Below are 26,923 nucleotides of genomic sequence, written 5' to 3'. Positions count from 1 at the left end.
TACCTGACTACTAGTGTTGTTGTAATATTTAAATTTGTGTAATAGTTATGTCTTTATGTAATTTTTTAAAATATTTTTTGTTAAATTTCTTTTGTATATTATTGTTTTTCTAGTTAAAATATTTTAAATCTTATTTTAAAGTTTTATTTAATTTTATCTATACAAGTTAAATTCGGTAAACAAAATTTAAAATATTTATGAGATATAAGTTTTTTAAGGATTAAAACAATATACAAAAAAAATATTTATGGATTATAAAGATGATGTGTGATTGTAGGGACCAAAATGCAGTTATAAAGTATTTTTTGGAGATGCTTAGTAAGCAGGTTGAGTTTTGTTTTTTGAAGGCGACTTGGTTTAGTGCAGTACAAATTTCATTTAGAGAAAAAAAATATTAATAAAGCTAATCACTGAAACAACAGTAATAAGCCACACCTAAAAGCAACCAGAAATTCTCACTTTAAAGATCTGTTTCCTTTTACCTTTTTTTTATGTTTCTTTTGACAACCTAATATTCATCATCACGCTCACTCTTTTTGCCTTTAGACAGCTTCTCAAATTTTCCAATATACTTTTTCCTGAAAATAAAAAAAATTAATAATCACATAACATGATGATAACAATTAACAATAGTTGTGAACCAACTCGACATATTATTATATCAATGGAAGAAATCATTGTTATGCAACGAGACACAATTTTGCTTTTCCTGAAATTACTCCACTTGTAATTACCAATCTTAATTTGAAAGGTTAATCACCTCTTTAGAGACCGGACCCAAGTTTAGGCTGGAATATTTATTCCGGTTCGGTTTTAAATCTGGTTCAGGTGACAACCAATTTAAACAAAGACAAAGACAGCGTGGTTTGCGCATGTTACCCGACACTATCATTTTCTCTCTCTCTTTCTCTCTCTCTCTTCTTTTCTCTCTCTTTCAGTTACAGCAGCGAAAGCTAGCAGAGAGGAGCCAACATCAATGGCTCCCAACACTTTCGCCACGAAGCTAAGCAGAAACACAAACAGAATCACAGTGATCTTAGTCTACGCCTTCCTCGAATGGCTTCTCATGTTCTTCATCTTCCTCAACTCCCTCTTCACTTGCTTCCTCGTCAAGTTCGCTTCTTTCTTCGGCCTCAAGCAAATCTGCCTTCTCTGTCCGAAGCTAGATCGAATCTTTGACCAAAACTCGGAAAACAGATTCACTTACAGAGAGCTGCTATGTCCGAACCACGTCGCGGAGCTAGCAAGTCTCAGTTTTTGCAAAACGCACGGGAAGTTATTAGCCGAGTCGGTGAGCTTGTGCTCGGATTGTTCAGATCGAGAGGAGCGGAGCAATATTGGTTTAGGGTTTTGCTCTTGTTGCGAGAAGAGCTTGGGAGAAAGACACTACCCTAATTACTTGCTTATCAAGTCATCGGTCTGGGGGAAGACTTTTGTGGACAGAGAGAACAGAGGATTGATCTTGGAGATGATTGATGATGATAAGATTGGAGATGGGTTTGAGATAGAGAGAGAATCAGAGTTCTTCAGAGAGAAACCAGAAGAAGGGAAGAGAGTAGAGCAGCAGCAAAATGGTGAAGTGATCTCAGATGTGGATAGCTATGGTGTAAGCCTAAGAGAAGTGTCTGAGGAGGATGGGTTAAGATCTGTACACAGCAGTCATTTTATTGGGAATGAAGATGAGATCCATGAACCTGAACAAATAGTTTTAGAGGAGAAACAAAGGGATGTTGATGACACAGGCGATGTTGCTATAGAAGGGGATGATAAAACTTCAGGTAAGAGTTAGAACACACAACCTAAGTTCAATGTTTAAGAAATCATTAATGATAGGCACTTTGTAAAGTACTATCGACTAGGCTGATTATTCGGGTTTAAATTTTAATGAATTATTAATTTATTTTATATAAACTTTACATTTATAAAAACGCATTTTAGTTTGAATTATCAAAATTACAAACAAAAGAAATCAGACAAATTTATGGATTTGTACTAACATGATTATTTAGTTTAACAGATTTAAACTAATTTAGATTGATTTAAACTGATTTTAAAACGGCTTTAAAAAAATTGTTTCTACTAAGACTAGACCGGCGCCAAAAAAATGTATATCTGTTTGTTTGTTTGTTGGTCTCTAAATATTCCTCATTTGTGATTACACACAGGGTGTGTGGAAGAAGTAGAAGAAACAGAAAGAGCAGTCTTGTTGGATGACCAGCATGGGAGCAATAATGAAGCTTTTGTCAGTGAAGATCTGTCTGTTGGAGTTGATCCTATTCTAACAGGTCTTGTGCACTACATGTGTATGCATCTTTGGTTTGGTTTTGTATATCTATGTTAAACACTTTTAGCTTGAATATCGGTTTCTCTTTCATAGGTAACCAAAATGAAGAAGAAGAAAAAGATCAAGAAGAAAAGCTTAAGGAGTATCCGGAAACTCCAACTTCAGAGGGTAGTTTACTCCACAAGAAACTTCTTTTTCTTTCCAAAAATGATTATGCAGCTGCTGAAGATGCAAGAGATGTGAGCATACCAGTGAGTGATACGGACGGTGACGACCCTATAAGAACCATCGAACGTCTGAAAGAGACAGTGAGATCAGAACAAGAAGCACTGAGAGGCTTATACGCAGAGCTGGAAGAAGAGAGAAGCGCGTCTGCTATAGCAGCTAACCAGACAATGGCGATGATCACGAGGCTACAAGAAGAGAAAGCCAAAGTTCAGATGGAAGCCTTGCAGTACCAGAGAATGATGGAGGAACAAGCCGAGTACGATCAAGAAGCCTTGCAGCTGTTAAATCACCTGATGGTTAAAAGAGAGAAAGAGAAGGAAGAGCTTCAGAGAGAGCTTGATGTTTTTAAGGCTAAGGTTTTGCAGTATGAGAAGAACAAAACCAAATGCGAGGTTACTGATGATGATGATGATGATAAGAAGGAGGAGGATAACTGTTCTGAGACGGATGTGGATTTGGAGAAGATAACGTTGGATTGTGTAAAACATATGGGGATGCTTGATGAGTCTTTATCAGAGTTTGAGGAAGAGAGGTTAGTGATTTTGGATCAGCTTAAGGTGTTAGAGGACAGGCTATTGACAATGCAAGACAAAGAATCTGCAGGAGAGTTCAGCAATAGTTACGAAGGAGAGAGTTATGAACACGAAGAAGGACTAACAATGGCATCGATGGCAAAGAGTCTGCTTCCTCTTCTAGACGCTGCGGAGAACGAATCAGAAGATGAGTATCAAGAACAACAGGAATCAGTTGAGAAGAGCGTTGGCTGTGAAAGTGAGAAGCTAGAGATCATCAAACAAGTTGATAGTGTCTACGAGAGGCTACAGGTGCTGGAAACAGATGGAGAGTTTATGAAAAGCTGTATGAGTTCGACGAAGAAAGGTGACAAAGGAACGGATCTTCTTCAAGATATATTGCAGCATCTCCGTGATCTCAGGAACATTGAACTCACTGACAAAATCGAGAACCAGACAAAGCATGAGGACGAATGATGTTTTCTTTACAAGAGTTCCAAACTTTATGATCACAGTTATTCAGAGAGGTTTCAAGAATCGGAATCAATGTTTCTCAAGTGGAGGAGGATCTGAGTGTTTCAGAAATTCTTAGATGTGTTCTTGTTTGTGTCCTCTTTTGTTTTTGTTTGGACTAAACAAAAAGGTTTTCACGTTAGTCTTTGGATTTGTACCTGTACCTGTCATGTAAAGTGTTTGTGTTTCTTGTAGTTCATGAGAGTTTTCAAGTTGGAGAAAAGGAAATGCTCATAGTCACACTTGCAACAATAGCACATAAAAGCCCATCTGCTTTCTTTCTTTTCTATAAAGCCCACTTCAAGTTGCAGGGCTTTGTTGTACAATCCTAATAACTTTCTAAAATATTTCAAATGAATTTTCTGTAAAATGTGTAAAAATTACTAATTTTTAATTTTTTTCTGAAAAATACTAATTTTTGATTAATGATTAAATACTCAAAATAGACTTATATCATGTAAAAACCCAAAATTATAACTTTATATAGAAAATATAAATTATATCAAATACTTTTAATGTAATTTTCATTTTATAGGTTATATAAATAATTGAACTGTGTTATTAGTTTTTTAAAGTTAAACTTTCTACATCAACCAAGAAGATATGTTCTTTTTTTTCTAATGAAGAGCCAATAAGATATGTTTATATGCTGAGAACTCAAATTTTGCACTATTCATTTTTGTTGCCACAGTGTATATGAATTTTTTTTTGCTTATGATGGAATTGTATATCAACCGTCAAGTATTAGTATTTAATTCAGCAATAAAAAATCCCGAAGAAAATGAAGAAATTGCTGAATAACGACAGCCGTTGATCTGTGTAACGGCAATGATATGACAACAGTGATGGTGGTTCGCTGTCATTTTGATTGGACTAAAGAACAGCCTGGGTCACTTTCGTCATTTTTACCTACCTTCACGTTCTTCATTTTCTTCTTATTTTTGTAATTAATTAACTATAGATAGTAGTAGTAATTAAATTAATAATGGACTAGTGGTTGGTTTATTATCTGTTTTGGTACATCGGATCGGTAGGAGAATCGAATATGTATTTTATTTAATTAAAGAAATTCGTGTTAATTTTCTTTTCGGATTTTTCGGAGTGTGGCCACTCTGGAGACAGCCACAACTTCTTCTTCTACCATTCTTCATTCTAAACATTGTTTCGTAATTATCTTCTTCAACTTGAGCCTGGCGGTGGTTGTCGGTGACAGTGGCTATGGCTTCGAAGACCAAGTAAGACTCACTACTCAGTTTCATACTATTGTCCTTTGATTCTTATAGTTAGAATCAGATCAGATCTGGGAGTTACTATTTTGAGAAATTGTCAATGATGATCGAGTTAGATCCAATTATTTTATTTTGATAAAATTGTCTGTGTTTGCTTGTGTTCTGTCGGAACAGGACTAGTGTGTCGGAAACTACTCCTGGAAAATCATCTCCTTCAACTCCAAGAGTAGCAAAATTAAGTAGGCCAGTGAATAAATCTGAAACCAGTTCTCCAAGCTCGCGCCTTTCACTTGATCGTTCTTCCCCATCTTCAAAGTCTTCTCCTGCTGAGAGACGATCACCAAAGGTTCCAACTCCACCAGAGGTAAACTGCTGTTGAATGGTTTTATACTTCTCCGTAGATGCCATTGATTGAAGTTAGATAGATAATCACTGTATGAAACATTTACATCTGTGTCTATTCTAGTCATTTAATATAATTTGTCTGCGGTGGGTTTTCAATGTTAACATGGCACTTAACAACTAATTTGTTTTGTAATGTATTTGCAGAAAACTCAAGCGCGGGGATTAGTGGCGAAAGGATCTGAGCCGCAGACCAGGTTGACTCTGACTCAAATCAAAGAAGATCTGAAGAAAGCTAATGAGAAGATATCATCATTAGAGAAGGAGAAAGCTAAAGCACTTGATGAACTCAAAGAAGCTAAAAAAGAGGCTGAAGAAGCAACTCTGAAGCTGGACGATGCTTTAAAAGCTCAAAAAAGCGCCGAGGAGAGTTCAGAGATTGAGAGGTTTCAGGCTGTTGAGGCAGGGATGAAGAAAGAAGAAGAGTTAAAGAAAGAACTCGAGGATGTCAAGAACCAACATGCTTCTGATTCCGCTGCTATTCTCTCGGTTAGACAGGAGCTTGAGAAGGTCAATGAAGCATTAGCTGCAGCCAATGAGGCCAAGAGCAAGGCCTTGAGCCAAGCGGATGATTCTAGCAAGACTGCTGAGATTCATGCGGAGAAAGTTGAGATCTTGTCTTCGGAGCTGACGAGGTTGAAAGCTCTGCTTGATTCAACCCGAGAGAAGAAGGAGATTACAAGCAGCGAAGTGGTTGCTAAACTAGAAGAGGAGATTGTGGGTTTGAAGAGAGATCTTGAGAAAGCGAAAGGCTTTGAGGCAGAGGTTAAAGAGCAAGAGATGACCATCGGGAAGCTTAAAGCTGATCTCGAAGCTGCAAAGGCGGGAGAATCTTCTGCACAGAGCTCATCTGAGGAGTGGAAGAGCAAAGCCAAAGAGCTGGAGGAACAGTTAAAAGAAGCTAACGAGTTGGAGAGATCTGTGATGAAACAACTCGAAGGAAGCAATGATAAGTTGCACGAAACAGAATCCGAAATCACTCATCTCAAGGAGAAGATCGTTGCCTTGGAGACAACAGTTGCTAGACAAAAGGAGGATCTTGAGGAATCTGAGCAACGGTTAGAAGAACTGTCCAAGATCGAAAAAGAAGTAGAGAGCTTAAAGAACGAGCTTGAAACCGCCGAGGAGGAGAAGAACCGTGCATTAGATAAAGAGCAAGATACTTCTCTAAACGTCCAGAGACTCCTGGAACAGAGAAAGAAGCTCTTAGCAGACCTGGCAATCTCAAAGGAGGAAGAGGAGAAGAGCAAGAAAGCAATGGAGAGCCTAGCTTCTGCCTTGCACGAAGTTTCGAGCGAAGGAAGGGAGATGAAAGAGAGGCTGCTGAGCCAAGGCGACCACGAGTACGAGACGCAGATAGAAGACCTGAAGCTGGTCATCAAAGCGACGAGCGAGAAGTACGAGAACATGCTGGAGGAAGCGAGGCACGAGATCGATGTGCTCGTTAGCGCGGTGGAGCAGACCAAGAAGCATTTCGAGGGGTCGAAGACTGAGTGGGAGATGAGAGAAGCGAATCTGGTGAGCTACGTGAAGAAGATGGAAGAGGAAGTTGCTTCGAAAGGGAAAGAGATGAATCGGTTGGATAATCTGCTGAAGAGGACTAAGGAGGAAGCTGATGCGGCTTGGAAGAAGGAAGCTCAGACGAAAGAGAGTTTGAGAGAAGTGGAAGAGGAGATGGTTTATCTTCAGGAGTCTCTTGGGGAAGCAAAGGCAGAGAGTATGAAACTGAAAGAGAATCTGTTGGATAAAGAAACAGAGTTTCAGAGCGTGGTTCACGAGAACGAGGATCTGAAGGCAAAGGAAGATGTTGCTACAAAGAAGATAGAGGAGCTATCGAAGTTACTAGAGGAAGCAACATTGGCCAAGAAGAAAGCAGAAGAGGAGGAGGAGGTGGAGCTCAGTGAAACTGAAAAGGAGTATGATTTGCTACCGAAAGTGGTTGAGTTTTCATCTGAGAACGGTCATAAAAGTGTAGAAGAGAAGTCTCCTAAAGTCAAAACCATTGACGAGGAAGCTCCAGAGGAACATATCAGCAATGGGAATGGTGTGGAGGAGAAAGACATGAATGGAATGAAGGAGAAGAAAGAAGAATGTCAAGGTGATGATGACAAAGATGATTCGGTGAAAGTTATGTTCAAAATGTGGGAAAGTTGCCAAATCGAGAAGAAAGAAGCGTTTCCAGACAAGAATCTTCCACTAGAGACTCAAGAAGAAGAGGAAGAAGACTCGAGCAAAATCGATGAAAACGATAAAACCTCAACAGAGAACAACGTAGATGAAATCGGAACCGAAGATCAGCTTGTGATGGAGAAGAAACTCAAGAAGAAGAAGACTTTGCTTGGTAAAGTTGGGAACCTTCTCAAGAAGAAAGCACCTGTGAACCCAAAATAACAAAACTCTTCGAGGTAATGAAAGCTTATATATAGAAGAAACATATATGTCTCTGTATACTTCATCAGTGTTCGTTATATATATTTGTTGGTTTCTGATTCTTTTTCTTTGATTATGTAAAGGTTTGTGTGTTTATGTGATGATAGACTTATGTGTTGAACTGGAATCTTTTTGGTTCACTTTTTTAAATTGAAGAAACTTTTCATGGAAATGGAGAGAGATCACTTCACCATGATACAAATAGTTTGGCAACATTAGCTAAAGTTAGAAAGATGACATCTCTCAAATCTAACGGCTGTCATACACTATGGAGACTTAATCTAACGGTTGAGAATAGAATAATCACAATCTCTCACGACGAGCCGTTCCCGTCACAATCACCTTCGATAACTTCTTCTTCTTCTTCGTCTCTCTCTCGAACTCTCTTTGTCTGTTACGAGCTTCTTAGACGACGAATCAGTCTGTGTATTCTCTCTGTGCTGAGATGTACTCGTCGTCCAGTTTTCTTCCGTTTCCACCGGCGCGGCAACCGCGCCTGGCTACTATACCCACCGCCTCTCCGTTCATGCTCCGCCGGAGCTCTTACGGATTCGGTGTGTTTCACAGAAAGCGTGCTCGTTTCAAGAGACAGAGCCGGAGCTTGGTTTTAGTGAGCTCCTCGTTTCTTCCTCCGCCGTTCGATGGCAGCGTTCCTCTCGATTCCTTGGCTCCGTCTCTCGCCGGCTTCGCTTCCGGTTTGGCGGTTTCTCTTTCGTCGAGGCTATTTGGAAGATCTGTGGGGATTAGTGATCGAAGAAGGAGCGTTGATGAAGTTGTAGGGGAGTGGATTCTGTTCGCGAGCCCCACGCCGTTCAACAGATTCGTTCTCCTCCGATGCTCGTTACTCTCGTTTGATCTTGGTGTAGGCCAAGAAGGAGAGCTTGTTGAGAGTCTGAGCGATAGGCTCGTGAAGGAAGAGAGACATTTCGTTACTCTAGACCGCGGGAAGATTGTAACGTCCGAAAGAGCTGCGGAGGAGGATAAGCGGTTGGAGTATCAGAGGATCTGCATCACTACAGAGGACGGCGGCGTTGTTTCCCTTGATTTCCCGGCGGAATTGGATCTTAGGGAGGAGCGTGGGATGGACACGACTGTGATTCTGATCCCGGGAACGCCGGAAGGGAGCATGGATCAAAGCGTTCGGTCATTTGTAAGCGAGGCTCTGAGACGTGGCGTGTTCCCTGTGGTGATGAACCCTAGAGGATGTGCTGGCTCGCCTCTCACTACACCTCGGTGAGGAGCTAGATTCAACTTGTTTGGAATCTTATTTGAATTGATTCCAGACATTTTGTAATTGTTTGATTCTGTAGGTTATTCACAGCTGCTGATAGTGATGATATATCAACAGCTATACGATTCTTGACCAAGACAAGGCCATGGACGACACTTATGGGCGTTGGCCGAGGATATGGTGCAAATATGTTGACAAAGTACCTTGCAGAAGCTGGGGAGAGAACACCTCTTACAGCTGCTGTTTGCATTGATAATCCCTTTGACCTGGAGGAGATCACAAGAACATCTCCTTATTGTACTAGCTTGGATCAACAGCTTACTGGTGGATTAGTAGAGATACTTCTGGCAAACAAGGTTGGGGTTTGCTTATAATAAAACGCATCATTATGATTTATGAAGTCACTTTGGGTGAGCTCTTCTTCTTATTTACTGGGTTGTGCAAATGGACACCTTCTAGGAGCTTTTTCAAGGCAGGGCAAAAGCCTTTGATGTTGGAAAAGCTTTGTCTTCAAAATCAGTGCGTGATTTTGACAAAGCCTTATCCATGGTGGCAAATGGTTTCGAGAGTTTAGAAGATTTCTATGCCAGTTGTGCCACCAGAGATGTGATTGGGGAAGTAAAAATTCCTGTCCTCTTTATACAGGTGATTATTCTGGCTTTGAAGTTATGTCTAAGGTTACTCCTCCCTTTACGATCTTATACCTCTAAGTCTCTAACTCGGAACTGCTTTGTTTTATGGTATCATATTAGTTAGGATTTCATTATTATCTTACTTAAGGAATTCATTATAGGGGAGGCGACTCTAGTTTCATTGAGATACAGATAGATCAGTTATAGAACTATTAGATACTGTATTACTCAAGTTAAGGGAGATTCTTATCTTGCACGGATCATAATTCAAACTGAGGGTAATGTTGAATGAGATGCTATAATGACATTATTTTAAGGTGATGTTGGCAGTGGTACAAAATTAGATCTTGATCCTTCACATAAACATGCTTTTTAATTTCCTTAAAAGGGAACAATAGGCGCTTGTTAGGTTTTAATTTACATGTAAACGTCTAGATAGTCTAAAACTGGTTTCTTAAGCCCTTCTGTGAATAATGTTGTACATCTTTTGACTCACGAAATTGCTTATATTTGTCAGAATGACGATGTAGTGCCACTTTATTCGACACCACGTAGCTCAATAGCTGAAAACCCATTTACAAGCCTGCTTCTGTGCTCTTCTTCACCCAATCTGATCGATGGATGTACAGTGGCCGTGTCGTGGTGCCAGGACCTTGCGATTGAGGCAATTTCTCTTCCTTTCTCTCTCAGATGCACACATAGTCATGCATGCACGCATATATTTCCTTATAATTGAACATTGGTGATCATTAATTACTACATCTTGGTAAAAAAATTGTTTCTTCATGTAATTTAAGAATCCATGTTATTACGTATTTTTTTCATAAAGAGATGATTTTTTATCGTTTTTATATCTATTTTGGTCACTATCTGATAGATAAAAGGCAGGCATGATACTCTTTATATCCAAGGGGCTCATTTTTCGATCATGTTGTTAGTAACTTGTTTTATGTGTGTATATATGATGGATAAAAGGCAGGTATTCTGGTTAAAATGATGAAAGTCCATCCGTCTTTCATGGAATAGTATTATTTTCTTTAATTGTTAGTCGACTCTCCTGTTACATTCATTTCTAAATCTGCGAGATTGATTTCTTATATTGGCCGTGCAGTGGTTGACTGCCGTAGAGCTTGGGCTTCTGAAAGGTCGTCATCCACTTTTGAAAGACGTGGATGTTACTGTTAACCCTTCGAAAGGCTTGGTTCTTTCGGAAGCCAAGACACCTGAAAAAGGTATCACTGCCCAGAAGCTCGCGCAGGTAGCTCGGGGAAAGACGGTTAATGGTTACTATGTAGATCCTTCCAGGAAAACACTTGAAGACAGTTACATCACCCCGAAGTCTAGTTTGCCGTTTGGAACAGAGTTAGAGAAGAATGTAAAAATCAATACTGGATCTGATGAGCCAGTAAATGGTGGAGTTTCAACAAGCGGTCCTGTCAATGTTGAATTAATCGACGATGATAAGTCCGATGAAGAAGAAAGTGAAAGAGGCGATATGTTGCAGACTGCAGAAGTGGTCGTGAACATGCTTGATCTAACCATGCCTGGCACCCTGAAAGCTGAAGAGAAGAAAAAGGTAACACCTAACGTGGCAAATGTAAAAACATTTTTTAGAAGTTGTACTGTGGTCGCTGCATTAACAATTGCTTGACAATTACTCAGTAAATGTCTAGGTTATGGATGCTGTTGGGCGAGGAGAGACAGTTGTTAAAGCTTTACAAGATGCCGTGCCAGAAGACGTTCGTGGGAAGCTAACAACAGCTTTAACTGAGATCATGCAGTCAGGTGGCAGTAAGCTAAAGTTTGAGAAGCTTAACCTTCCTAGTTTATCACCAGGAATTGGAAAAGCGGAGGAAGCAAAGAAAGAACCGTTAAGTACCACAGGTCAAAAGGATTCACATTCTGATCCAATAAAGAAGAGCGATGGTTTGGTGAGTGGATCGGACAATTCTGCTGGTGGAATAGAACCAGAGCATTCCTCTTCCAAGGCTTCCCAGAAAGATGATAATGGAAAGTCCCAACTCGTCAACAGTGATCAAGATGATAGCTCTGTTCTTACTAAGAAAGGTAATGATGAGCCAGGGAGTCTTGGAAACAACGAGTCATCTGCTAATGAAAAGAATAGTGCAGCTGATGTTTCTGAGAAGGCTTCTGAAGCAAAGGTTGATACCAACAAAGGGCAGCCAATTGGCACAAATGATATTACTAGTGATGATGACAAAGTGGACCAAGGTTCAGTAATAACCAAGCCTCAAAGACAGGAAGAAACTAATAAAAACGATGAAAAAGGAGCACCTGTGGCCAATGAAAATTCCAGTGCATCTGATTCTCTTGAGAAGGCTTCAGATGCAAAAGTTGATGGTAGCAACCAAGGGCAACCAATCAGTGCAGACAATGTAATTAGTGGTGAAGACAAAGCGGACCAAAGTGCTCTATTAGCTCAGCAACAAAGAAAGGATGAAACCACTAAAAATGATGATGACGCAAAACAATCTGCCACCGACCAAGACAAAGTGGCATCTACTGGCAACGATGGGGATGGTGGAGAAACTACTGCTTCGCAGTCTGTAGAGAAAGAAGAAATTGATGATCAGAACAAAGAAACAAAAATTATGGAACCTGTATCTGACCAATCTACGCCAGCAATTCAGGAACCAAACCAGGCCAAGTTTAATGTTTCGCAAGCATTTGAAGCACTGACAGGGATGGATGATTCAACCCAGGTCGCTGTCAATAGTGTGTTCGGTGTGCTTGAAAATATGATTACTCAGCTAGATGAAGAAAAGAAAGAAGGGAATGAGGAAAATGATGAGAAGAATCTCAAGGATGAGAAGAACACGGAAGATAAGAATGTCACAGATGTGAAGAATGTCGTGGATGAGAAGACTGTCACAGAAGAGAATATAAGGTCTCAATCTGAAGACCAAACTCCCTACAACGAAGAAGTGGAATGCCAGACGTCCTCTGAAGAATCACATGATCATGAAACTGAAAAAGGTTCTGACAATGATAATTCAACCTGGTTGATGAGTAAAAAGCATTTGGGTGGAGATGAATCTGTGATTGGTCAGCAACTACCAAAGACTTTGCCTGCAAAAAATACATATTCGAATTCTTCTTATGATGGTTACCTTGGCGAGGAACTTTCAGAAGAGCAGATTGCAAAACAGTTGGACTTAGATACAACCACTGCACTCATGCTTGATTATTATCCAGAGGAAGGTAAATGGAAGCTCCTCGATCAACAACCAGAATACTTGGGTAACCTTGCTGATAATGCAGCAGTCAGCAGAGAGACGCACAGAAATGTTGAGGTTCATTCAACCAGTGTTAGTAATGAACAGAACATCATTGAGCCTTCATATGTGATATTGGACCATGAACAAGAGGTGGAACTCTCTGAAATGCATGATGCAGTGGAAGATAGAAATGACGGCCTTCACAAATCAAAGGAAGGGTGTGATGAATTAGAGCACCTCATCAAAGTTATTGTATCAGACTCTTTGAATGTAGAAGTTCAACGCAGGATGAATTCAGCTGGCATGAAACAATTCGAGTCTCAACTCAGTCGAGATATAAAAAGGGTAGCAAATGCAATTTCTTTTGCTGTTGTATATGGGGAGCCTACTTGGACTTTCAAAACGAATAGCAAAAATTCCAACATTCCTGCTGGAAAAGTAGGTAAACTTCGGGGGAATGCTATCATTAGGGCAATTTCATCTGCTGTTCAAGAAGCGCATTTTCTCAGGCAAGTATTGCCTGTTGGTGTTGTTGTTGGCTCCGTTTTAGCTGCTCTGAGAAAATATTTCGATGTATCCACAACAACCGATAACGCCGAGAGAGATATTGTCGTGGGTAGAGCACAAAAACATGGGAACAATGGTGCAACAAAGAATGTTGTGCCAACCCAAACGAGCCGAAAGAGCAAACAGAAGAACTCGAGTATTGGAGAAATGGTGGAATCTGGCCTGCAAAATATCAGCAATGAGCCTGTTATGGTTGGTGCTGTAACAGCTGCTCTGGGTGCATCTGCTATGCTGGTTCAGCATGAGGTATTGTTTAACATTAGCAATCAGATGAAAATATTTTAAAACAACGGATTAAACGAACATGTTTGCCCTTTATAATTAATGCATGTGGTACAGGATACACAAAGCGGTGGCATCATGTCAAAACCATCGGAGAAAGAAAGTAAACAGAAAGACCAGAGCAGTATGGTAGCAAGTTTTGCTGAGAAAGCCATGTCTATAGCTGGTCCTGCGGTCCCAACAAAGGAAAGTGGTGAAGTGGATCAAGAAAGGTATTGAAAAGTAGATATATCAATTTCTCTACATCAATGCCCCGCGTTTATTCCTGATTTGAAATTCCTTGATTTTGCATGTGAACAGGATTGTGACGATGTTGGCAGATTTGGGTCAGAGGGGTGGCATATTGAGGCTAGTTGGGAAACTCGCCTTGCTTTGGGGTGGCCTTCGTGGTGCTATGAGTCTAACTGATAAGCTAATCCAATTTCTGCATGTGGATGAGTGGCCCTTACTGAAGAGGTAAGCTGATTTTTACCCTAAGTATCTGTTAATGTCCACTATCTCGCAACTTATGTGATTAGCTGTGAAGTAGGCGCTTCTGATTTTTTATCCAAAAATTAGACCAGTCCCCTTTTATATGCGTTTTTTACGTTGGATGTATATATTTGTATTACTCTTGGTTTTTCATTAATCTAAGTTTTATAGTTTAAAAGGCTCTTAGATGAAATGAACTCTGAACAATCATTGTGTGTTAACCATCTTCTAGAAGACAAACAGGAGAACTAACTTCTGATTCGTCACTACACATTTTCAAGTGATATTTTCATTCTTAGTGTGCTGATTTTTCACTACATGGTTGCGAGTGAATTCTTCGCTCTTAATATGCTAAATTCGAGTAGGGGAACAGTCATGTTAATGTTTCGTACTCTTTTTTAGTACCATAAGTAGAGTCTTCCGATTCTTCTTCATATTAACTGATCCTAATAATTCTCGTATGTGTCATCTCTCTTTTCTTTTTTCGTTTCTGTTAATTAGGGTTGTGGGATTTGTTGGAATGGTGCTCGTTCTGTGGTCACCGGTTGTGATACCATTGCTTCCAACACTTGTCCAGAGCTGGTCCACAAGTACTCCATCTAGAGTGGCAGAACTAGCTAGTGTAGTTGGCCTCTACGTTGCTGTTTTTATGCTTGTCATGCTATGGGGAAAGAGAGTAAGAAAGTATGAAAACCCATTCAGGCAATATGGGCTTGATTTCAAGGCACCGGCCAAAAAACAGGTATTTTGAGCTAAGAATATTAGAATGGCTTGTTTTCTGTGCACTGGTGGAGAATTTTTTTGACCATAATTACTTCGTTAACCACTAGGCCTAACCTTGTAACCGCGGTCATGCCTTATGGATTCTTCATTTGCGCATTAGCATTAGTTTCCAACAGAGATTTGAAAAAAGAAATTCACGATTTGCCAATTTGTTTTGATTAAGATACCTGGGGACATTTTTCAAACAGAATAAGCTGAATGAAATTAGGTTTATTGAATTTATTTCTGTGTTTTCAGCAAAATTTGACGTAGCTGTGATTTTCCTTTTTCCTATAACATTACATGTTCTCCTTATTTTCACTTCCGTAGATACATGCCATAAAAACAGTAGAAATAATCATGCGGTTAATTCCTTGCAGATTCAAGAGTTTTTGAAGGCCTTGGCAGGGGGAATCACAGTCGTTCTATTAATACAGTCCATAAATACAATATTAGGAGCTGCAATTTTATCTCGGCCGCCATATCTTCCACATCCATTCGATGCCATGAAGTGGCTTAAAGGATGCGCGCAGGTGCTTCTGCTGGTAGTTAAGGGATTTACAGCTGCGACGTTTGTTGTATTTGTGGAAGAGTTGCTCTTCAGATCATGGATGCCTAACGAGATCGCTATAGATACAGGATACCATCAAAGCATTATCATTACAGGGCTCGTATTTGCCTTGTTCCAGAGGTATTTCTCCCTTTTTCTTCAGAGTATTTGATTGTTCAGAGTTGTGCATCTTATATGCTAAGTATATTTGTTTTATTGTGGAATTCCAGATCTCTGAGATCAGTTCCAGGGTTCTGGCTTCTGTCGTTGGGACTCGCAGGGGCTCGTGAAAGAAGCAAAGGGAATCTGATTGTTCCAATCGGGTTGCGAACGGGGATAATAGCAACAAGCTTTATACTTCACACTGGTGGATTCGTTACCTACAACACGAGCTCCCCGGTTTGGATTGCAGGGACTCGCCCGTTGCAGCCTTTTAGCGGATTGGTTGGGTTTGTGGTCTCTTTGGCGCTGGCTCTCATTCTTTATCCAAGACCTTCTCCAGAAACCAAGATGCAAAAATACAATTTAGAAACAGAAGCCAAAGAATAAGTAACAACGGTTTTTTTATGCTCATACCGTCTCTGTGATTTGCAGAGTGAGAACAGATTTACTGTGCGCCAAAGGATACGATAGGAGTAGGTGAAAGTATAAAGGTGGGGACAGAATAAGAGCTTCGGATTCACAGACTTGTAAGTAGGAAGAAGCGCAAGACCCCTTATGTACCTAGTAGAGTATATAGTCTTTTGTTTAGTCACAATTCATCATAACAATGTATAAAGAAGTAATAATATATAGTTATAGATGGTCTTTTGAGCAAGACAGAGATTGAATCTAAAGTCGGCTTAGAGCATAGAAAATGAAGAAAGTTCGTGCCGCTACGTAATGAGAGAAGTGGTAAAGTTTGGAAGTGGATAGTGGTAAATAACACATTCGTTGAGCTACTGTGCTACGGAACAATAATAATCTTGCTTGTCTAAATCCAAGGCTTTAAAGCTGATTGAAACAACACTAAGCAATTACACACGAGTAAACTCAGTGGATAGAATAGACAAGTGAGTTTTACCAAAAATTGGGATTCCACCACCCTTGAAATTCATCAAAAATGTATAATATTCATGCCATTTGCTACATGCGATGGAACCAGTGTTTCAAAACTCAAACTGTGATTACATTTCCCTGAGCTTCCGCAACGAGTCTCTTCTTGTTCGATTTATCTTTTGATTTCTGAGACTTTCGTTTCCTCGAAGGTGTCTTCTGGTCTATTCCTTCCGAGTCTTGTTCCATTGCAGACACAGAAGCGATGACCTTTACTTCTTCCATCTTCTTGTCCTTGCGATACTCAGTCTCAGTCTCTGTCTCTGGATCAATCACAGACATCTCACCGAGTGTGTAGTCTAACAAGAAACTGCTTCTTACAAATCTGTCCATCCTATTGAAATGTCTCTGAGAATATGGGATTAGACCTTCCAGGAGTTCTCCAATTCCCTTTACCTGTCGAAATAAAATCCCAAGATCAAGCCAAACGAAACCGATACTATTCACCTCCTATTAATCACTGACTATTTTTATGTAAGACAAACCTGAACGATTTCTGTGGGAGGAAGTATGTTGAAGGTTTGGTAAAGAACAAACTGAGCAATGTGGCATCGGTTTGGTTTTGTGTTCCATTCTCTGAGATATTCAAAAAGTAAACGGAACTCTTCTTTTTCAAGTCCTTGAAGAGCTTTCACAATCTGGTCGTCTGATTCTCTTTTCTTGCAGAGGCCAGCAAAGAGTTCGTAAACTTTGTGAGGCCTACGAAGCTCAAATGCTAATCTTATGGCTTTAGTGTATTCGGCGTCTAACACTGCGTTTTCCAGCTCTTGACCTCTCAAGATTGTTTCTTCCTGTACAACACAAGAGGTTCAAGATGATGGTCAGACTAAAGATCAGGGACACGTGAAATCTCCATGGAAACTAGAAATTTTAGTTATATGTGAAATTGACAAACCTCTTTCCGGAATTCATCTTCTTTATCAGAAGCGGTGGAATCATGCCATAAATTAATAACTGCATCGCCTCCACCGGTTGCAACCATTTCTGTTTTCTTTCCAACAGCTAAAGCCCACACCTGTAAAAAAAAAATTAAAGTGGTCTGAACAGAACAGCAAGAGGTCTGTGTGCAAGTGAGGCTGTGAACATGTTACATCAAAATGCTGGAAATTAACACTTCCTTTACAAATACAGACCAAGATATGGATGGATACATCAAAAAACCAAGGATTGTTAGTACCTTATCCTCGTGCTGGTCATATGTGGCAATGCATTCGCTAGTGTTCACATTCCAAAGTTTCAATAAACCATCGGCACCTATAAGTACATTGTTGAATGTTAAGACAAAAAAGAAGAAAAAAGTGTTGACACCAAGCTAGTGAAACTTACCACATGAGACAAATTGGGTGCCGTCAGTTATGAATGAGGCTCTAAGGACACTTGAGGTGTGACCTTCGAATGTTTTGAGGCATGAACCGTCAGATATTGCCCAAATTTTTACTGTTTTATCACCTGATGCTGTCATTACGCATTGATCAACAGGTGAGAACTCAACAGAAAATATCCGCCTCTTATGTCCTTTAAGTGTAACAACATGCACCAAGTCTGGTAGCCTCCATATGCTAGCTGTCCGATCCTGCAAGACAGAACCAAATACGTCAAATAAGAGCCTCGAGCATGCATTCTCAGAGCCCAGTGCATCTACTTTCAGTAAGAGAGAAACATATATACAAGTATTTGTATTTGAAAAATGTTCAATCGAGTGAGATAACCACAAATTTAATCAGAAAAGGTTTGCTCATCATATCTAATTACCTCAGAGCCAGTGCAAACCAAGCTATCATTACGAGCAACAGCCACAGAATTGATGTCTTTATCGTGGGCAGCAACAACACTTCTAGTTTTCAGATTAATGGGCTCTTCCGAGTCCTCTGAGACCCCATCAAGGCTCCAAACCTTCAGTGTACGATCACTAATACAGTGGAATGCAAGATAAGAATTAAAATTATACTAAGAGAAAGATGACAACAAATTGTGGGAGACACGCCGAGAAGGAGATATAACAATTAGACCATAAATATCTACAGTTTACAATCGAGACAGGGTTCTACACCTTCTATCATTGACAGATTAATATAACAACAAGCAAACTATCTCAACCATAAAGTAGCTCAACTACTAATCTGATAGTACATTCCCCACTCCAACAGCCAAACATAAGGCCTAGCAGTAAACAGCCAACAAACTACAATCGAAAATTGATTCTTTCTTATATCCCCCAGTTAAGTGGTAGGGTAAAGAAAGGTCAGAGACATAATCACAATCATCTATAAGCTAGAAGCATCAGTTATGGGGCCTAAAGTTTCATGCTGGCAATACCGTGCTTCACTTATACAAAATGCAAAGAATATGAAATCATTTATGTAGCACGTACCCACTGCCACTGACAAAGAAACTGAAAGATTTCTTCGCAAAAGCAACCGCTAAGATATCGCCGTTATGACCTGTACCAACTCCAATGCAAGATTGGCTGGTTGCATTCCATAGCCTTACCTGTAAAGTAACAAAATAATCACTCAAACTGAAATAGGCTGTTTGTAGGTTGTGTTTTGGGGAATGATGTGCATAATGAACAACAGTGACATAAGCTAGAAATAGCACTGTAAAATCTGAGGCAAAAAAAAAAAATCTATCCCTAGTTATCTAGCTTTTGTTTGTCCATCTAACTCAATGAAAAAGGCTCAAGGCGACATGGTTTATGAAGAACTACAAGGTAAGTAGATGGACTTACAGTTTTGTCTTTACTTCCGGTCACGATCAGCACATTCCCAGAACTAGATACGCATGTGTCAAGAGACAGAACAACTTCTTTATGGCCAGCTAAAACGTACGAACATGACATCGTTGCTACATCATAAACACGAACCTGCATAAAGATTTGAAAATCTTAGTCCATGGAAGGATCAAATGTTAGACTTGGTCATATACTCACAGGATAATGATCAAGTCTGCAAAATGCTCAGTTACCTCCTCGAGATTTGTAGCTACTGCGAGGAACTGTTCTTCATCACCTAGGAACTTCATATCAGATATTTCTTCGTTATATCCAACAAGCCTCTTGCTTAGCACTAATTCTGATTCTTCTGCATTTTCCACAACGGAGTAGGTAAAAAACTGCTGATCAGCAGTCACACAAAGCAGTCCACGATCAGAAGGCAACATAGCAGCTGCAGTGAACCCTCTTTTAGATTCCTCATCATCCGAGCTGACAGTGATATCCGACGACTTCTGCTCGTAGAGGCAAACTGAACTGTCAAAGTAAAAAGCTAAAGACTTCAATCTTTTTTTCTTACGCTAGGATGGTTTATATGATTTCAAACCAAAATAATCAGAGCAACAAAAAATATTGAAGGAAATAATGGTTTACCCTTCAGACTTCCAAATGCGCACCACACCACGTTCCCCGAGAGTAATAAAGTGCGTTTCTTGAGAAAGAGTTTTCTTCTTCTTAGTCTTCTTATCAAGAGAAGCTACAAATGAAGCGAAAGGTGTTCCAGAAGAAACTGGTGTCACAGCTTCTAGTACCTCATATGTTGCAACTGTAGTCTTGCAGCTATAATCATGAAGGTCCCACACATTCACAACCTGTGATTAACCAAAAGTTGTCACTTAAACTTCAGAAATAGAGGCAGTACTGAAATACCTCGTACCATTTAATTGAACACCAACGGAAAACTATCATACTCCTGAAGTATGTAGCTAAATTAAGGTAGAGGGTGCTTGCTGAGAACTTACTTTATCTCTTCCAGCAGTGAGTAAAGTCCATCCATCCTCTGACAGAGCAATGGAAGTCACAGCTGAAAAGTGCTTATCCAAAATGGCAAGACATTTCTTCTCAGTATTCTTCGCCAAAAGATCCCAGACACGAACAGTAGCATCATCACTTCCCGATATAAGCTACACACCAAACGTTAAAAAACGAAAATCATGTCATCAAACAAAGAACGAATACAATATATAAAAATACTCTTATAGTAGAATGTCTCTCTTTATATTTAACCTATAAAAAAGAAAAAAGGTACATACAATGTTTTTGTCAGCATCAGGATGGAACAAGATACTTGAAACAACTCCTTTATGACCTTTGAAATAATGAGTGCAGAAACCACCATCAACATCCCAAACAAGCACTTTCCTATCAGATCCAGCTGTAGCTAACAATCCACCAGATGCGTGGACAGCCATTCCCATCACAGGCCCCTCGTGTCCCTGCTCATCAAAACCAAACAATATTCATATCTGAAAATTCGAATTTGCCAAAAGTGCACATCCCATACCTTCCAAGTGCGAATGCATTTCAACGTTTCCAAATCCCAAACTCGAATCTGTCTACTATGCCCAGCGGAGAATAGCAGCTTATCGTCAGGACTAAGAGCCAAGGCAGTGAGCGTATCCGACTCGCCTTCGATTGTCGATTTCACCGACGAGTCCAACGCGTCGACGATGTTAATCGCATCACCACAAGCACAGGCGATAAAAGAACCGTCAGACGAAACGATGAAAGGACCGCCGCTGTAGAACTGCTTTAGAGAACGAGAGCACTTGTAGTTCTTCTTCAACGACTGAGGAGCCATCTCTATCTCTCACAGTTTGCCGTCCGGTGAAGAGAAACGTCGGAGGAAGAGGACGTTGAGACTGCGCGCGAGGAAGAAAGAATTAGGGTTTAACCCGCCGCTTTTATATCTCAGGCCGTTAGCTTTTACTTGGGCTCCATAGATCCACTAAGCCCATTAACATTAAAAAGCGCACATATAAGAAAAACGAAACATCATACACGTCCATTTTGAATACTTCTACCAAGCCCACTAACAAGGATATAGGCCCACAGAAAAAATAAAGCATCGTAGCCGTCCATCTTGTGAAAAAGACTAGCACTCGCCAACTCCCACACGCTTACACGTGCCAAACACTCGCCACTTGCAACCTCACACGTACCTATATTCGATTCCACACGTGTACAACCCTCTCTTCTCTCCGCTATATTATCTCATGAGAGGCGATACCTTTCGATCTTTCCTCTCCGATTCGCCCATAAGATTCTGCATCATCTCTTCGATCTGATCCGTGCAGAATCTCGCATTGATAAAGGTTTTGATCCCTGGGGCATGAATGTTAACCTAGTTTCGCAACCTTCGAAGCAGAGCAACAGCGCAAGATGGCAGATTCAATCAAGGAGAGGTACGTAGTCGGATACGCTCTCGCGGAGAAGAAGCGGAACAGTTTCATCCAGCCTTCGTTGATCGGGCACTCGAGGCAACGAGGCATTGATCTAATCAAGCTCGATCCAGCGAAATCGTTGTTAGAGCAAGGGAACCTCGATTGCGTAATCCACAAGCTTTACGACGTCGTTTGGAAGGAGAATCTCAGTCAGTTTCGCGAGAAGTGTCCACGTGTCCCCGTCGTCGATTCGCCTGAAGCGATCGAGAGGTTGCACAATAGGGTTTCGATGCTTGAAGTGATCACTCAGTTAACGTTTCCTGTCTCCGAAAGTGAACGTTTTGGAGTTCCGAAGCAGGTTGTGGTGATGGATGAGAACGTTTTGAGCGGTGATGGAGCTTTGGGGGAGCTTGAGTTTCCGGTGATAGCTAAGCCCTTGGATGCAGATGGGAGCGCGAAGTCTCACAAGATGTTCTTGATCTACGATCAAGAAGGGATGAAGATACTCAAAGCTCCGATTGTGCTGCAGGAGTTTGTGAATCACGGTGGTGTGATCTTCAAGGTCTATGTTGTTGGAGACTACGTGAAGTGCGTAAAGAGAAGATCTTTACCTGATATCTCTGAAGAGAAGATCGGGACGGCTAAAGGGTCTCTTCCGTTTTCGCAGATATCGAACTTGACTGCTCAGGAGGAGAAGAACAAGGAGTATGGAGAGGATAGGAGCTTGGAGAAAGTGGAGATGCCTCCGACGAGTTTCTTGGGGGAGCTGGCGAAGGCGATGAGGAAATCAATGGGTCTTAATCTGTTTAACTTTGACGTGATTAGGGATGCGAGAGATGCTAGTAGGTACCTTGTGATTGATATTAACTACTTTCCTGGTTATGCTAAGATGCCTTCTTACGAGCCTGTGTTGACGGAGTTCTTCTGGGACATGGTCACAAAGAAGAATCATGTCTGAGAACTGTCTGCCCAAAGTTGAATCTTTGTTAGGAGGAACGTTTCTTAGGGAGGGAGGGTTACTACGCATTGCAATGTGTTATGGAATATGTTGCAAGTGCCGTTGCAGACATCTCAATCTGTCCTATGGTGACTTAGCTGCTCTGCTAATTTTTCATTTGGATTCTTGAACTTGTGTTTTTTTTTTTTTTAATTATTGTTATTATTTCTTAGTTGTTTCTCTCTCGCTTACCTCCAAGTTTTGCAAAGCCTTGTTCAATGCATAACTGTTGCTACTCTTGAAAAGCATTGGATTTCTTAGTTATTGGCCATTGTTCTGTTCTCAACTGTTGGTAGTAGTGTTATAGAGGGGTTTCTCTGTAAACCTTTTTATTGCGTCTGTTTCTTAAAAGTGTCTAAAAAATGAGATAGTTGATTGATGAAATGCTTTACATTTTTGCCAATGCGAGGTGTATCTTTGTAAGTTCATACAACCAGTGCTAGGCTCTTTGTATCTGTATTCTAAGCTTTCTTGTTTCTACATAGCTGGTACAGAGTAATGCCAAATGTAAATGGTCCTTGTTTGAGATCTTCTTTGAGTAAGGTATGCGATTGCTCTAGACTTAGCAAATGCATTCTCACCTCCTGAGACACGATGTTTAGGTGATGAATCTAGAAATCTTTCCCTGATCTATGAGTTTCTCTTTTTAAGAATCTTTATGATTGTGTCCTGACAATAGGTCTCTGGTTTCATATTCGCTTCAACGGTTGATCTTGATTATCCAAATTTTGAAACTACTGATTTAGATTCTCCAGCATCTTATTCTATATGGTTTGATGTGTACACCATAGGCATATTGCAGTTGGCATTTATGTATGTATTCATATTGAGGTTGGCATTTATGCTTTAGCAACTTGGATGTAGCTGATGAGAAGATTCTGGACAAATTTGATATTCTTTTCAAAATCTCCATTTTCTAGAATAAAGTTAACCAAGTGAGTGATCTGGATCATTCCGAATATATTTATCGAATTTTTAGTGTCTTAACGAAACTTGAGATTGAATATAATAACCAGTTTGATATTCAAATCGAGTAAATTGTTTTTTTGGCTAAAGCCTCTTTGTTGTTTCTTATTTTCCTAATGTGATAACTAATCATTTCCAGTTATATAAACAAAAGTTAGAAAACTGTGTGAATAAATATATAACTGACTAGATCTCAGTAAATTAAGTCTTGAATAGTTTACAGATGCTCATATAATTTTTTTATGCTCATATAAATTTGTGTATGATACACTTCTTATTTTCTTAGAACTACAGAAATAATGATTTTTAAAAATAATATTCGGCAAAGACTATCTTTCGAAAAGCCCATGAGCTTTTGGGTTCACTGCTATTGAAGGCATCAGAGGAATATAATCTTCTTTTTGACTGCATGGAAAGTTTCCTCAAGCATCACGGTTGATGTGAGCTTTTTAACTTTTAATTTTTTTATATACTTCCTCAAAGAAAAAGACTTCTCAATATATTGAATTCTACGTACGGTAAGCAGCTTCGAGAAGGTAAATAGAAGACTTAATTAACTATGTTTCTTTGATATGGAAGTCTTCGTTTTAACCAACTATCTTTTCATCTTTAAGTTTTATTCCATACCTAAAAGTACATGCGGAAGGTGAAGATGTGAGTTCTCACAGCTTAATTAAGTTTATCCTAATCTACTGTATATTCATTGTATGTCAAAGTAGCTGTTGTATCCGTAATACTTTTCGGTAAAATTTTACCAAGTTGACGCACCATATTGATAATTAATTGGATTACTAAACATTAGGTTTTCATATAATATATTGCGTAATTGCATGGCAATGCAACGTCTAATATATTGTTGCAGATTGGTTTTTATTCAAGATGTTAGGTTTGACATAGTATCAGGTAATTATCGTAGCTAGACCCAACGTATATAGAAGTGAGATAGATAGAAAACTTTACTTGGGTTTTCAGTATATGTGTGACGTGTATAAATAAGTGTTGGTTTTGTGCATTTTGGACAAACTCAAGTACTTAAGCAAGTTTTTGTCCTTTAACAAATCTGAGCTAATGTCAATTCGAACATTGCAAAGAAATAAGGTAACCTTTTTTTTACTAACCAGGGTATCTCGGATCTATGAAACGGTCCAGTCTAGCTATTATTTTATAAATCTAAATACTGCCGGGTGAAATATTAGTCTGAACCTTAAATTTTTTTAAAGCTTTTTTACATAAGAATAAGCCTCTGCTACAGCCACGAACATGCCACGCGAATTTCGTGGCAAAAACGTAAAAGCTACGATGCACCTACGACATACTACGAAAAAAAACATGGCACTTTGCTAGCAAAACGTAGCAATCGTAGCACTTTTCTTCTACGTTTTGCTACGTTTTCAACGTGGGTATCGACATATATTATTATTTTATCTAAGTCGGCCAGAAAAACCAAAAAATAAGCTTGCCACGAACAGAATCGTAGCAAGCCGTGGCTAGCCCACCGAAAAAAAATCCAATCAATCCAATCCTGCACATAAGGCAGTGATAAATACAAAAAACTGAAGTCACGAAAATGTTTCGTGGGTAATTTCGTGACAAGCTTTCTCAGTGCAATCACATCCGTTTGGTTGGACGCAAAAAAAATTCTAATAATTGCCAGGAAACGAATCGTAGCAAAACCGTAGCAATTTTAGTGGCAAATTCGTAGCAAAAATTATAGCAAATATCGTGGCAAATCATGGCAGAAACGTGGCAAGATTTTTTCTATATAAGCAAGCAAACCCACGAGAGTTCTATCACATTGCAAACCAACAACAATCGTGATATCAACCCATTTTTCCCAAAAGAAAAAAAAAGAGAGAGATTTCAATGTCTTATTCTTTTTAAAATCGAGAGTGGATGGATCGACACATTGATCCAGTTGATAATAATGTTTCGATAGAGTTTAGCGAAGGTGTTAAAGTTTTTATCGCCTTTTCCTCGAGTCAAAATTCTTTCATGGAGCGAAAAACCATGCTATGTCCTTGTGTAAGTTGTGGAAACCGAACGCAACGTGATGTAAGAACCACAACATGACTCAAGAACCGTTTCTCGCCATCTTTACCGAGTCGGGTTCAAAAGTAATTATTATTTATCGTCAAGCCATGGAGAAAATTACTATGACGTTGGAGAATCATCGACGGGAGGTCAATTTATGGGAGATGAAGCAAGATATGCAGACGGGCCATATGAAGAGAACATTCCTGGAGGAGACTTTGGGTCAACTGAAGTACCGGAGAATTTGATGGAGGAACCCAATGAAGAGCAATATGAAGAAGGAATGTTTGAAGCTTTCGAAGCCGCTAATCAACCACTATATGATGGATGTGTTGAAGGTATTTCTCAACTATACTTGGCATCTCGTTTAATGAAAGTAAAAACTGATCATAATTTGGCGGAGTCATGTATGGATGAGATATCACAAACTTTTAGAGATGTTTTTGCCACAACCAAATATAGTTCCTGAGTCATATTATGAGATGAAGAAGCTGACGAAGTCGCTTGGTCTCCCTGTTGTGAAGATCGATATTTGTGAGGATAATTGCATGTTATTTTGGAAAGAAGATCGCGAGCTGTTGGCGTGTCGGTTTTGTGGAAAAGATAGATATCACCAGAAGAACCATGGAACAGGGAAAAGACGTCCAAAACAGAGAATGTTCTATTTGCCTATTACGGAGAGGTTGAAGCGTCTTTACCAACAAGAGGCTACTGCATCACAAATGCGATGGCACGCAGAACATGAGTCGCCAGAAGGAGAAATGCCACACCCTTCTGATGCAGCAGCGTGGAAGCATTTTAACAAGGTATATCCTGATTTCGCTGCGGAAAGTCGAAATGTTTATCTAGGATTAGCAACAGATGGATTTAATCCAGTGGGTATGAGCGGTGAATCCCACTCGGTTTGGCCCGTCATCATAACCCCGTATAACCTACCTCCTGGTATGTGTATGAAAAGAGAATATTTCTTTTTATTAGTACTAGTTCCTGAGCCAAGGCATCAAAAGAAAAGCATTGATATCTATCTGCAGCCGTTAATTGAAGAACTAAAAAGTTTGTGGAGCGATGGAGTTGAAGCATATGATGTCTCGAAGAAGCAAAAATTTTCGATGCGAGCCGCACTAATGTGGACAATTAATGACTTTCCCGCTTACAGCATGATGTCCGGATGGATGACTCATGGCCGTTTAGCTTTTCCATATTGTCTTGATGATACAAAGTCTTTTTGGTTGCAACATGGAAGGAAGCATAGCTGGTTTGACTGCCATAGAATGTTCTTGCCTAGGGAGCATCCTTACAGAAGAAATGTCCAAGCTTTTCGAAAGGGACAGATGGTAACTGATGATCA

General features: G+C 39.8%; 5 protein-coding genes across 6 annotated transcripts; 4 read left to right on the top strand and 1 right to left on the bottom strand.

Annotated features, from left to right (window-relative positions):
* Window positions 1-860: 860 nt before the first annotated feature.
* On the top strand, window positions 861-3,773 carry LOC106319029 (myosin-binding protein 3). Its single transcript, XM_013757232.1, has 3 exons — window positions 861-1,778; window positions 2,166-2,285; window positions 2,378-3,773. The coding sequence occupies exons 1-3, from the start codon at window positions 977-979 to the stop codon at window positions 3,499-3,501; spliced, it is 2,046 nt and encodes a 681-aa protein (XP_013612686.1). The 5' UTR covers window positions 861-976; the 3' UTR covers window positions 3,502-3,773.
* An 831-nt stretch (window positions 3,774-4,604) lies between these two features.
* Window positions 4,605-7,743, top strand: LOC106318312 (WEB family protein At5g16730, chloroplastic). Its single transcript, XM_013756232.1, has 3 exons — window positions 4,605-4,772; window positions 4,941-5,130; window positions 5,316-7,743. Exons 1-3 carry the CDS (start codon window positions 4,756-4,758, stop codon window positions 7,557-7,559), a joined length of 2,451 nt encoding a protein of 816 aa, XP_013611686.1. The 5' UTR covers window positions 4,605-4,755; the 3' UTR covers window positions 7,560-7,743.
* A 222-nt stretch (window positions 7,744-7,965) lies between these two features.
* Window positions 7,966-16,134, top strand: LOC106317847. Of its 2 annotated transcripts, XM_013755632.1 has the most exons (12): window positions 7,966-8,831; window positions 8,909-9,185; window positions 9,289-9,474; window positions 9,979-10,125; window positions 10,573-11,037; window positions 11,135-11,387; window positions 11,418-13,513; window positions 13,607-13,761; window positions 13,850-14,005; window positions 14,522-14,762; window positions 15,163-15,473; window positions 15,563-16,134. In XM_013755632.1, exons 1-12 carry the CDS (start codon window positions 8,044-8,046, stop codon window positions 15,879-15,881), a joined length of 5,394 nt encoding a protein of 1,797 aa, XP_013611086.1. In that variant the 5' UTR covers window positions 7,966-8,043; the 3' UTR covers window positions 15,882-16,134. The 2 variants fall into 2 exon arrangements, with proteins under 2 accessions (XP_013611086.1, XP_013611085.1); XM_013755631.1 differs by having other exon boundaries at window positions 11,135-13,513.
* Window positions 16,135-16,306: 172 nt separating this feature from the next.
* Window positions 16,307-21,067, bottom strand: LOC106317849 (transducin beta-like protein 3). Its single transcript, XM_013755633.1, has 13 exons — window positions 20,702-21,067; window positions 20,451-20,633; window positions 20,160-20,321; window positions 19,792-20,009; window positions 19,392-19,674; window positions 19,156-19,290; window positions 18,799-18,917; window positions 18,180-18,336; window positions 17,754-18,000; window positions 17,605-17,681; window positions 17,323-17,442; window positions 16,913-17,218; window positions 16,307-16,823 (listed from the first exon to the last, which is right to left on the bottom strand). Exons 1-13 carry the CDS (start codon window positions 20,996-20,998, stop codon window positions 16,488-16,490), a joined length of 2,640 nt encoding a protein of 879 aa, XP_013611087.1. The 5' UTR covers window positions 20,999-21,067; the 3' UTR covers window positions 16,307-16,487.
* Window positions 21,068-21,389: 322 nt separating this feature from the next.
* Window positions 21,390-22,909, top strand: LOC106313146 (inositol-tetrakisphosphate 1-kinase 1). Its single transcript, XM_013750889.1, has one exon. The coding sequence runs from the start codon at window positions 21,580-21,582 to the stop codon at window positions 22,537-22,539; it is 960 nt and encodes a 319-aa protein (XP_013606343.1). The 5' UTR covers window positions 21,390-21,579; the 3' UTR covers window positions 22,540-22,909.
* Window positions 22,910-26,923: the final 4,014 nt, after the last annotated feature.

This window comes from Brassica oleracea, chromosome C9 (assembly GCF_000695525.1).
Source record: "Brassica oleracea var. oleracea cultivar TO1000 chromosome C9, BOL, whole genome shotgun sequence".
In the NCBI taxonomy this organism is placed as follows: domain Eukaryota; kingdom Viridiplantae; phylum Streptophyta; class Magnoliopsida; order Brassicales; family Brassicaceae; genus Brassica; species Brassica oleracea.
The sequence above is the reverse complement of the archived record's forward strand: the minus strand, read 5'-3'. Positions and strand labels throughout refer to the sequence as shown.

Bases quoted from the DNA above. Each gene is read 5' to 3' on its own strand.
- LOC106319029 (XM_013757232.1), top strand. From the start codon at position 977: ATGGCTCCCAACACTTTCGCCACGAAGCTAAGCAGAAACACAAACAGA. The intron at 1,779-2,165 runs GTAAGAGTTAGA...GATTACACACAG, and splicing joins AGGGGATGATAAAACTTCAG to GGTGTGTGGAAGAAGTAGAA. The intron at 2,286-2,377 runs GTCTTGTGCACT...TCTCTTTCATAG, and splicing joins AGTTGATCCTATTCTAACAG to GTAACCAAAATGAAGAAGAA.
- LOC106318312 (XM_013756232.1), top strand. The intron at 5,131-5,315 runs GTAAACTGCTGT...ATGTATTTGCAG, and splicing joins AGGTTCCAACTCCACCAGAG to AAAACTCAAGCGCGGGGATT.
- LOC106317847 (XM_013755631.1), top strand. From the start codon at position 8,044: ATGTACTCGTCGTCCAGTTTTCTTCCGTTTCCACCGGCGCGGCAACCG. The intron at 9,186-9,288 runs GTTGGGGTTTGC...GACACCTTCTAG, and splicing joins AGATACTTCTGGCAAACAAG to GAGCTTTTTCAAGGCAGGGC. The intron at 13,762-13,849 runs GTATTGAAAAGT...GCATGTGAACAG, and splicing joins GGTGAAGTGGATCAAGAAAG to GATTGTGACGATGTTGGCAG.
- LOC106317849 (XM_013755633.1), bottom strand. From the start codon at position 20,998: ATGGCTCCTCAGTCGTTGAAGAAGAACTACAAGTGCTCTCGTTCTCTA. The intron at 17,443-17,604 runs GTACTAACAATC...TTTTTTTTACAG, and splicing joins ATGACCAGCACGAGGATAAG to GTGTGGGCTTTAGCTGTTGG. The intron at 17,219-17,322 runs GTTTGTCAATTT...TGTGTTGTACAG, and splicing joins AAGATGAATTCCGGAAAGAG to GAAGAAACAATCTTGAGAGG.
- LOC106313146 (XM_013750889.1), top strand. From the start codon at position 21,580: ATGGCAGATTCAATCAAGGAGAGGTACGTAGTCGGATACGCTCTCGCG.